Genomic DNA, 12,017 nt, shown 5'->3' on the forward strand with positions numbered 1-12,017 from the left:
CTATTTAAAATTCAGGAATCTGAGGGTGCCAAAAAATCAAGATATTGAGAAAATCACCTTTAAAGTTCTTCAAATAATGTTCTTAACAATGTATATTACTAATCAAAAATTAAGTTTTCATACATTTACAGTAGAAATTTTACAAAATATCTTAATGGAACATGATCTTTACTGAATTTCCTAATGATTTTTGCCATAAAAGAAAAATTAATAATTTTGACCTATACAATGTATTTTTGGCTACTGCTACAAATAAACCCCAGCGACTTAAGACTGGTTTTGTGGTCCAGGGTCACATTGTTTGTTACAAGTATTTGAAAATCTGGAATCTAAAGGTGCAAAAAAATCTAAATATTTAAAGATGAATGCTTGTTGCTAATCAAAAATTAAGTTTTGATGTATTTACGGTAGGAAATTTACAAAAATATTAATGCAACATGATCTTTACTTAATACCCTAATGATTTTCATCATAAAAGAAAAATCGTTAATTTTGACCCGTACAATGTATTGTTTGCTATTGCTACACGTATACCTGTGTGGGTTATGAATGTTTCTGTGGTCTAGGGTCATGTATATTTTTGCAAGTGTGAATGCAAAGCAAATAAGCTAATCTAAGTCTATTTTTTTATTAAAGAAATGGGGTCGGATCAAAGTACCAGTTCGGCTGCCGACCAGCAGCAGAGGGATCCAGGCGATCTGGCGTTGCAAGGTGAAGTATCTTCATCCAGTGTCCAAACCGATACTGGTTCTAAGCCCCAGGACAATCTGGATCCAGACACTGACCTGCCACAATGCCGAATGGGCACCAGAAAGGTAGACGACATGAGCTTTATGATATGCTGCACTAACTGGTATTAAAAACCAGTGAAAGAACTGTCTAGACTGGACGTTTCTTCCTCGAACGAGTGCCAAATTCAGTGCGAGACAACAGAAGACAGAGGAGCTGGAGTTGCATTGCTGTTTGATGCAATTTATGCCATTAATAAGCTGTGGGATTTGTTTTAAGACATTGAGAATAAAGTTATTGCTCATGTTATGTCATGTATTTCCAAACACCATCTGTTCTGCTCAGCAGCTGTGCACTTATGTACTGATTATATGATATTTAAGCATGTATGTAGTTATCAGCTTGCACTAATGAAATATGTGTGTAAATATATCATCCATCCAGAAAGCAACAAACACTTGGCATTTCTGTAGTTTTATTTTATTGACATTTCTTTGAACATGGTGATATTAGATACACAGTGTAAAACTGTAGACTGAAAACCGAAATAAAAACGACTCATTGTTTATAGAATTAAAAACAGGATTTAGGAAATAAAACTTAAATCATACCTATTAGTAAATCAATCCGTTAAGATCACTCTCATTCTTAATAATCAACATTATGCATGACAATGTGAACTCATAGGCTACCGTTAGAGTGAAAGAAAAATACAAAAGGTCTGAAAAGATTCAGCAAATCTTTGTATTTACATGACCATTAAAACCTGGACGAGGCTGAGCAGACAGCGACATTTGACCTGTAAATCAGAAAATATCAAAATTCCACGGACAGAGTCTGAATTTATTTAAACGGCAGAGTGAAAGACATTCACTCTTAAATTCTGGTCAAAGGGAAAAAGAACCAGTTATATACACGAATACAGTTGAAATTCCCCCACGGTCAGTCAAGAAAAATAAAAATAATAATAAAAAACAAACCAAAAGTCTTTAAAGCTATCTCAGATAAAATCTCCATTCAAATTAACCCTCTGTAATTAAAAAGCGTAAATACAGTTGGTTCCTCGACTACCTCTGATATGTTTGTCCTATTGTTAGTCTCATAAAAGGACCATAAAAAACAAAAGGCAACAGCAGCTCGGGTTAAAAGTGACTGTTGTCCAAAGCCACGATCATACCCATTAAAAAGAGGCAAATTACCAGAGAATTCCTATTTACGTATCTCCCTGTACAGTTCAGTATTTTTTTTTTCATTATTATTTATTTTCTGTGCAACTAATGTGGTTATAGGCATGGCTTCACCTTGATTTCAAATTAAACTGTGTAGAATACCCTTATGTCTCCATTAATGATAAATAAATAGCTTTTCATACGATAAACCTCTATCGTTACAAACCTTTCACTTGACCCTACGACAAACATTTCTAAAGATATCCACCTTTGATAAATACACTTTAGTTCTGATAAACATTTCACCTTAGACACTGCTGAATGTTCAGTGTGTTAATATATACACATAATACTGGCTTGCGCAGTGCTCTGCTAGCTTGAAAACTCCTCATGAAATGGCATGGTACTGTTTTTTCACAAACTAATCTTTAAGTGATAATAGTGCAGATTTAAAGTAAAAATAATGGTCACATCATGCATTTTTTGTAATGCATGAAAAGTGTAAAGAGGCATGGTTCGTTTGATGTTTGGGATTGCATTTGCAATCCACATAATGTTCGTTTGCCAAACCGGGCAAATATATTGTACAGAAACGTATGGAAGTAAACAATGTTGTGTTTGCATATAGTTCGGGAGTAGGGTTATATTTTAAATTATATGCATTTTGCAGAAACACCTTGATGCATGATGTGACCATGTGTAAATTTTCCTTGAGTTTATCCATTATTCTGTAAATAAATTTTAAACGCTTTTATCCCAATCTAGTTAAGAGTACTTGTACACCATTGCCACGAGTTTTCTTCCATCACAAGCCTCCCTCATATAGATAAAGAATATACTTTAACACTCCAAGCATTTGCTATATAAGATGTCAGACATACATAGTAAACACTTAAAACCTCTTTAAGTATGGAACACACTATTGTGCCACATTGTCAAATTCAGTCCATGGCTTATTACAGCAAGTGGTTTGTCGTCTTTTGTACCAACAACAGCTCATCGGACAGATTTCAAGTTGAGGAAGACAATTGGTGATGCACAGTGTGTTCCATTAAAAGTACTCCCACCCGGTACTTCCTGTACCCGAGACATTAGATCACTTCACAGCCATGTTGCTTGTTAGATTCGGAGCTGACTAATAAAAATGCTTATCTGAGAGACAATAACATCGAGTCTTTCCCAAGTGGGCACAAACATGTAAAATCTGCTCTAGTTTCATGCCACTTCTCTACCCACGACCAAGCTGCTCACACAACAGATCCAAAAAATGCTATATGGGAAGGAGGGCAACAAAAATAAACAGTAACGTGTTTAGTAAAGGCATTGAATGATATATCAAGGGATGTATTCATGTATCATGTATCCACTGTTGAAATGAGGTGGAAATCAATGTAAATGAGCAGTGTTCAGTGTGCCATAGCGGACTTAAAGACAAGGCACAATGTCTTAAAGGGGTACAGTCACGTAACCCCTTCACAGTACTACTGCATTGAGCTAATCCGACCATGCTAATTATACATCGTTCCACCGTGTAGTAAAACATTCCATAGTCAATGCAAATCAATGTCAAAAAGCATCATCACACCAAGCATTCTTCTAACCAAAAAGTACAATGGTAATACAGTGGTCTTCTGGGCGTGAAGTACCATGCAAATATGGATAATCGTTCAGTGACATATCAAATACACTTGATACTATCATTGTTTCATGGTGCCACAGTACTTTTTTGTGACTGAATTAGTTGCCACTAGTCTGGAAGCCTGTTTCTCCCTTAGAGTAAAAAAACAAATTGCGAGATTTAATTCAAAATTCACATTTTGAGGGATCACTTTGTAAGACATAAAGTTACTTTGTAAATTCTGAAGCCACAAATGGGAGCTACAAAGTTGGAAATGCGTGAAATAGCTTTACAAATGTGAGATATGTCGCAATTAACTTAGTTTTTTACTCTGAGGCAAAACCAGCCTTCCATACAAGTCATTTAAAGTGGGCGTAAAGTTTTGCATGTGAAAAAATGATTGCGAGTTTGTACAACAAAATCGTCTTAAATCATTAAGATCTCAAAAATCGTTTTTGCTACTCGCATTAAAGTTCATAGTTGCATGATTGCACTGATAGTTTGCTCTGTTTTGTCTTTCAAATCAGTGGTTACGTGATGGATCCCCTTTAAAGAAGGCCCAAAAGCTTTAAGAAGACCACACAAACACACAAAAAGGGTGAAATGTTACTTTGGAAGACAAGGGTTTATAGAAAAAAATTCTCACGCCCACAAAACCTTTAATAGACGATTCAGGACTATTCAGAAAACATTCAAGTTGGTTGAATGTATTAACAAAATTATGATCTCCAAATGGTCAGATGTACATATGGCAACTACAGAAGTGACGTCACGTCACAAACACCATGCCAATGAAGCCGCTCAGTGTAAAAATATGGTAAAGCTTGAACAGATGCTCAAACCATTGGTGGAGACACATTAGAAACCTAAAAGTAGATGCCAGGTAGTATCTGTTGCAGATCCATGCTCCTTTGAACTGTGAATACAATATGTACACGATTCTCTGCGGAATAAACCAAAATGGCTTTTTGTAGCTAAAAATGCTCGCAGAGAAAAACGAAATGGATTTTAGAACATGCAACCTAAATGTGTTAAGGCAAAAACATAGTGAAACCTCAACATCAGATGATGAACCGTGTGTTAAGTGAAGCCTTATAGGGAGTCTCGCCAAATCTACCATCTTAATATTGTGATTAAGATGCTACAAACCTTTTTTAATATATATATATACGCCTTTTCAGGTTAATCCAAAAAAGTTCCATTCGAAATTCTGAAAACATCAATTACATCTCGGCTCCTTCCAATGTGCAATGTGTCAGATCCATTCCCACAGCAGATGAGCACAAAGAGATGTGTTAATATGGTACAGTCAGACACACTTCACCGTTAAATAGCACAGTCGAACCAATAAAAGCACCCGACAGACATTTTTGAGCTAAGTGTTAGACAATCCACACCGAACACATGGAATTGAAGTCACTTCAACGTAAGACATACAGCATATTACGTTCATTCGAAGAGGACGGATGAACCGCTGAGAGATCATCTCCTGTAGGCAACGGTAACAAAGCTATTTCGTATTTAGATGTGTTCATTGTTCATGTTCCTGCCTGGCACCAGTGTTTCAAATATCACACTTGGTGAAAAGGTCCTAACAGGAGACTGTGCAAGATGTTTGGAAATGTGACTTATAAGCATAGAGATTGCAAGAAATCAGGACCAATTTTGCCTATTATGACACGAAATTACTCTCCTATAAACCTAATGCCATCAAAAAGAGATCCTCTTTTGTTGCCGACTGATAAAAACACCAAAAGAAGCAAAGGAATAGAGTACAGTAGCGAGTGGGAGGAGGTGTTAAGACTGCCCTAGTTATTATAAATCGTTCTTCCTACTCTGCGGAAATGGTAGGCAGGTGAGGAAAGGAAAAAAAAAACGCAAACAAACATTCAGATTGATGTTATGAAGCTAATTTGTTTGAAAATGCCTCCTAACCACCAATAAAAACGCGGTGAAGTCTTCAAGGAGTGCCAGTACCCCGTAAATAAAAAAGACTGCAAGAATTCCTTGGTATTCTTTTCTATGGCCTTTCTACCTACATGGATTTCAAGTCTTTTTTTTTTGTCGTTTGCTCGTTTAATTTCTTTGATAATACTTGAAGTTCATGTACAAGTTTCTGTTGCGTACGAGACAAGGATTTGCTGGCGTTTCGCAAATCTGCGGTTCCTCTAACTCTCCTGGAGAAGAGAAAGTGATGGTCTCGGTCAAACTGGAGTGATGGTTCCTTGACCGTTAAATGACTTCACCTGGTTAGCATAAGGCCAGGGCACAACTTCAAACCTTTTGTCCGTTGGGCTCATGCTAAAAAATTGCAATATTTGTTGTAAAGTTCTATCTCAAGTTGAAGGAAGAGGACTCTCCCTTTCCTGGTCTTTTGCTCCCGTTCTGGGACAAGGTTGTTCTGATAACAGGCACTGGTCAAACCTCAGCATAGTAGCCCTCACTTATGTTCTCAAGCGTTTGGGGTCCATCGCGCCCCCCGGTCCGTCATACCCACTCCTGCACGGGGTGTTTGTAGTAGGTCACGTGCTGTTGGACGTTTTTGTTCTTGAACTGGAAGATAGTATATACAAGGACCAGAATGCACAGTGAGAGGATGCACGGGATGACCACAGCGATTGCGTTTACAGTGCTGGGTACGTCGTTAATGGCGACCATGATGTCGACGTCATCGTGAGGGAGGTGACGGTCCTTGTTCTTTTCTACTTCCGATTGATCGCAGCCCATCCAGTCTTTGAGGATTGATTTTGGGTAGCCTGGCTCCACCGTTAACTTCTGGTTATCGAACTTCCAGTAATCCTTTCCTTTGTAAAAGTAGGTATAAACTACAAAAAAAGCAGAGAAACAAGTTATCAGTACATGTGCATAATCAGGACTGGTCAGCAAACAGATAGTCCCCGCCCCCAAACTCACACCATTGGTTGAGAGAATGCTGCTGGTGGAGATGCTCAAAGAGTGCAATGTTTTGAAATACCACAGACCCAGTGTTTGCTTATTTACAGGTAATTAATTTAGTAAAATGTTTTACTTATATACTTCACTACATATCATCTGTATGGAAGCCTGTTTCCACCACTTAAATTTTTTTTTTTTTTTTTTTTTTTTTTAGAATTGCATGATATAAACTCACAATTGTGAGTTATGAAGTCAGAATTGTGAGATACAAACTTACAAATCTGACATTTTTTCCCAGAATTGCATGATATAAACAATTGTGAGATATGAAGTCAGAATTGTGAACCTCGCAGTTCGGAGAAAAAAGTCAGAATTGTGAGTTCTTGCAATTCTAACTTTATTTCTCGCAATTCTGACTTTATAACATGCAATTGCGAGTTATTAATTTGCAATTTTTTCTCACAATTCTATTTCTCACAACTGAGTTTATATCTTGCAATTTTGACTTTATAACATGCAATTGCGAGTTATTAAATTGCAAGCTTTTATCTCACAATTCTGACTTTATTTCTCGCAATTGTGAGTTCAAATGTCGCAATTCTGACTTTATAACTTTCAACTGCAAGTTATTAAATTGTGAGTTTATATCTCGCATCTCTGACTTTATTTCTCGCAATTCTGACTTTATAACATGCAACTGTGAGCTATTAAATTGTGAGTTTTTGTCTGGCAATTCTGACTTTATTTCTCGCAATTGTGAGTTTTTATCTCCCAATTCTGACTTTATAACATGCAATTGCGAGTTATTAAATTGCGAGTTGTCTCCCAATTCTGGCTTCATAAAACGCAATTGCAAGTTTTTAAGTTGAGTTTTTATTCTGACTTTATTTCTCATGATTGTGAGTTTATATCTCGCACCTCTGACTTTATTTCTCGCAATTCTGACTTTATAACATGCAACTGTGAGCTATTAAATTGTGAGTTTTTGTCTGGCAATTCTGACTTTATTTCTCACAATTTTGAGTTTATATCACAATTGCAAGTTTATATCGCAATTCTGACTTTATTTCTCGCAATTCTGACTTTATAACATGCAATTGCGAGTTATTAATTTGCAATTGTTTCTCACAATTCTATTTCTCACAACCGAGTTTATATCTTGCAATTCTGACTTTATAACATGCAATTGCAAGTTATTAAATTGCGAGTTTTTATCGCGCACCTCTGACTTTATTTCTCACAATTCTGACTTTATTACTTGCAATTGCAAGTTATTAAATTCTGACTTTATTTCTCGCAATTGTGAGTTTTTATCTCGCAATTCTGACTTTGCTTCTTACAATAAAAACAAAAAACGTGAGCTGATCACGCCGACATCGACCGTCGACTCCAGGGAGTTAACATGCAATTGAGAGTTATTAAATTGTGAGTTTTTATCTCACAATTGTGAGTTTATATCTCACAATTCTGACTTTGCTTCTTACAATTTTGAGTTTATTTCGTGCTATTCTGAAAAAATTTTTTTTTATCACAATTTGACTTTAGAACTTGCAATTGCAAGTTTTTATCTGCCAATTCTGACTATTTCTTGCAATTCTGAGTTTATATCTCACACTTTGACTTTAGAACTTGCAGTTGCGAGTTTTTATCTGGCAATTCTGACTAATTCTCGCAATTGTGAGTTTATATCACACAATTCTGACTTTATAACTTGCAATTGCAAGTTTATATCAATTCTGAGAAAAAAATTCAGAATTTTGAGATAAAAAGTCAAATAACCTTTTTTTAGTTTTTATTGAGTGGCGGAAACGGGCTTCCATATATTTGAGTAGTCCTCCATTTGTATTTCCACAGTGTAATTAGTAAATCCACCTAATTACTTTTCAACCACGATGCTATAGAGCTCCCACCAAACCAAAAGTTCAAAGACAAAATACTAAAGATGTCTGTGCACTTGTTTCTCTGGCGCATAAGGTCAATAAGCAAATATTTGTGTTTATACCCAGGCAGAGATGCATGTCCTTTTCAGAGCGCTCAATTCATATTCATGATCACAAAAATAGCTGTCCTTGTGAGCACTCAATGACACAGTATTTCAAAAAGTTGTTCCAGTGTTACACAATCCCTCAGAGAGCTGTCAGTCTGATTGCCAATGCCACATAAACAGATGCATTCGAGGTACTCACAAACCAAACCCATACAAGCACAGACCCGAAATGAAACGTAAATACAGTGGATAAGCTTTAGACAGCAACCTCTGAGAGTGTGATTGATGAAGTGCTCATCCTTCCTCTCTTACTTTCCCTCCTCTTACTCGCGAAGCAAGATGTGCCAAATCCCTCTCGCAAAATCTGAGTGACAGGAAAATCATGAGCTACGGGCAAACCAAATAGTCCATATAACCCTCTTGGCTTCTCCATCTTGTGTCCTGGCCCTAGGCTCCATGTTGAGACAGAGGTTATGACATGACTTGCAGAGAAGATGATCATTCCTTCACTGGATAAATACTCCAGAGAGAAGAAGTAGAAATCTGCAATTGTATGCAGCCACAGCAAAAAAAATTCGACTCTAGTGTATGACACTTGAGGATTTACCATTCAACCACAATAGCAACAACAACATCCCAACACAATATTCCAACATATGGAATATTAGAATGTTTCTTATTAAATAGTTTATATGTTTTATCGATAATTTTCATTAAAAAATATTTATATTTAATTTTTATTAAACAATTAACAAAAAATTATTTAGAAAAGCCATATGGAATTTTACTTTTTTAAATGTTTTTTAAAATGCATTTTTAAAATATTAATACATTATAAATATAAATACAAAAATATAAATACATTTTTATATTTTTAATATAAATATAGAAAATATCACAGTTTATTACTATATTTTTAATTTTAAAAAAAATTTATCAAATATTTTCTAAAAATAAAATACAATATTACAGTATTTTAGAAAAATGTTTATCAAAGTCAAATTGAATTTTACATGTTTTAAAATATTTTATTTTAAATATTTAAATATAAATATATAAGGTTTATTTCTATATTGGTACAAACTCGCATTTACGAGAAAAAAGTCTGAACTGCGAGTTTTTAGTTTACAATTTTGACTTTATTTCTTGCAATTATGACTCACAATTATGAGAAAAAAAGTCAGAATTGCGTGTTTTTATCTCCTAATTCTGATTTTATTTCTTGCATTTGTGAAGAAAAATGTCAAATGGAATTTTACATTTTAAAATATTTTATTTTAAAAATTTAAAATATATGAGGTTTCAATTACTATATTGGTGCGTATGAATAAAAAATAAAATTCTCAACATAGATTTCTCCTGTATTTTATTTCTTTCTAGCATTTTCAAGCTACTTTGCAACCACATTTTCTTTTTTAACTGAAAAACAAGCAATTTCAGAGCAAATACATATCTAATGCCTTCAAAATCTATTTATATCTAATATTATTTTTAGCTATATTGTATTGGTATCACTTTAAAAGAATTAAACCACATTCCCTCTTCACATAGTACCTTCCAATGATTTCAGATCATCTGGACATTATGTTCCCTGCATTAAAACATTGAGAGTCATACGATCCATTATATTAGCTCTCTTTTGTAATCATGCATCGATTATGACAGTGAATTTTAATACCCAAAAGTTGTGTCTGTCTTCCTCCGGACCCTGTGCCAATCCAGACCTGCTATCAGATCACTGCTGAGGATGAGTCAGAGCCAAAACAGTCACTGTGTCAACACAACAATATTGCAGTGACTGCGCCAAACAAACACTAATCAATTACTCTACAAGGATGAGTGCAAAACAAGACCTCAGTGCATTTCTCACTAATACCTACTCCATAAAATAGCAAAATAGCATCAGATAATACGTGCAATAATCTGAATGAACCATTCTTCCTTCAAGTGATCTCAATCATGCTTAACGTTCCACTGCATTAATATTAAATGTGCAGTTTCAGATGTGCATTTATTGGCATTTTTGAATTCAATATATAAAGCTTCACTGATTATACTGAGACTCATTGCATTGCATTGCACTACAGATTAGACCAACACTACACTCGAGGACGAAGCTCAACCAACTTGAACTTCTCCAACCAGCCAGATAAAATGCCCACCGACCACACGGCTGATTGGCACATTAAATATTGATTGGTTATTGGAACCTCGATGACTCACATCCTTCTCGACTGATGAAGGCTCCTTGTGGGGCATCAGGGATGCCTTTCCAGACGCTGATGGGTTTGGGGTAGCCTGGGTCAGCTGTACGCTTCTCCTCATTGTAACGCCAGTACTGGTCGCCCTTAAAGAAGTAGGTTTTGCCCACAGGTTCCCAGCGTAAGGCTGTGTCGATGCCATCGCGGGGCAGACAGCTGCCCAGCTCTACCAGGCTGTGAGGATAGCCGGGCTCTGCCGTAACCTCCTTGAAGACCCAGTATTTATCCCCTAGAGCCAAAACAACATTCAGAAAAACAGCAGTAGATAAGGGCAAAATTAAATGGGGTATATTGAATTATATTATCGCATAATGAAACAATGTGCTTATCTATGCCACATGTTTGGATATATGTGGAAGCTTATTTCCACCAAGGAATAAAAAAAAATAAATAAATAAATGTAATTGCAACATTTTATGTACCTGCGAGATATAAATTTAGAATTGCATGATATAAATTCAGTATTCTGCGATATAAACTCTGAGAAGGAGTCTAAATTGTGACAAGCTTGTTTGTGCTAAGGAAAAAGAAAATGGTAATTGTAAGTTTTTTTTTATTTAATTTTTTTATTTATTTAAAATCAAACAATTTTATTTATTTACAATCAGTAGTTGCGATATAAACGTAGCAACTTGCAATTCTAAAAAAAAAAAAGTCAAAATTGCAAAACTAAAACTCACAATCGGAGAGGGCAGAATTGTGAGATATAAACTCACAATTGCAAGAAAAAAGTCAGAATTGTGAGAATTGTGACAAGCTTGTTTCCACTTTAAAAGTAAAAATAAATAAATAAATAAAAAAAGGTATTTGCTAGTTTTATTTCACAATTCAAACTTCTTTTCTTGCAAGTGCAGATTTATTTCTCACAATTCTGAGTTTATATCTTACAATTCTAACTGTGTTATCCTGTGAGATATAAATGTAGAATTGCATGATATAAAGTCAGTATTTTTCAATATAAACTCACAACTCTGAGAAGAAGAGTCCGAATTGTGACAAGCTTGTTTTCGCTAAGAAATAAAAACAGAAAAAAAAATGGTAATTGTGACTTTTTATTTCAAAATGTTTTATTTCACAAAACTTATTTTCTTGTAATTGTGAGTTTACCTCTCACAATATGGACATTTTATTTACGTGTTTTTTCTCCTGCGAGATATAAAATCAGTGGTTGAGATATTAACTCAGCAACTCGCAATTCAAGAAACATTTTCATAATTGTAAGATTAAAACAATTCTGAGAAGAAACATACAAATTGTTAGATATAAACTCACTGAGTATATATCTCAACCACTGACTTTAAATAAATAAATTTAATAAAAAGATGCAATTACCATTTTTTTCCTGCTTTTATCCCTTG

General features: G+C 35.0%; 1 protein-coding gene across 1 annotated transcript in view; it reads right to left on the reverse strand.

The window, feature by feature from the left end:
* Positions 1 to 1,195: 1,195 nt before the first annotated feature.
* mmp24 (matrix metallopeptidase 24) overlaps positions 1,196 to 12,017 on the reverse strand; it is a 45,113-nt gene continuing 34,291 nt past the window's right edge. The window contains exons 8-9 of the mRNA XM_051113561.1: positions 10,622 to 10,888; positions 1,196 to 6,341 (exon numbers count right to left, since the gene is read on the reverse strand). Of these exons, the coding sequence (XP_050969518.1) occupies positions 6,004 to 6,341; positions 10,622 to 10,888 (605 nt within the window). The 3' untranslated portion in view covers positions 1,196 to 6,003. The remainder of the gene's footprint in view (positions 6,342 to 10,621; positions 10,889 to 12,017) is intronic.

The sequence above is a fragment of the Labeo rohita genome, chromosome 6 (assembly GCF_022985175.1).
Source record: "Labeo rohita strain BAU-BD-2019 chromosome 6, IGBB_LRoh.1.0, whole genome shotgun sequence".
In the NCBI taxonomy this organism is placed as follows: Eukaryota; Metazoa; Chordata; class Actinopteri; order Cypriniformes; family Cyprinidae; genus Labeo; species Labeo rohita.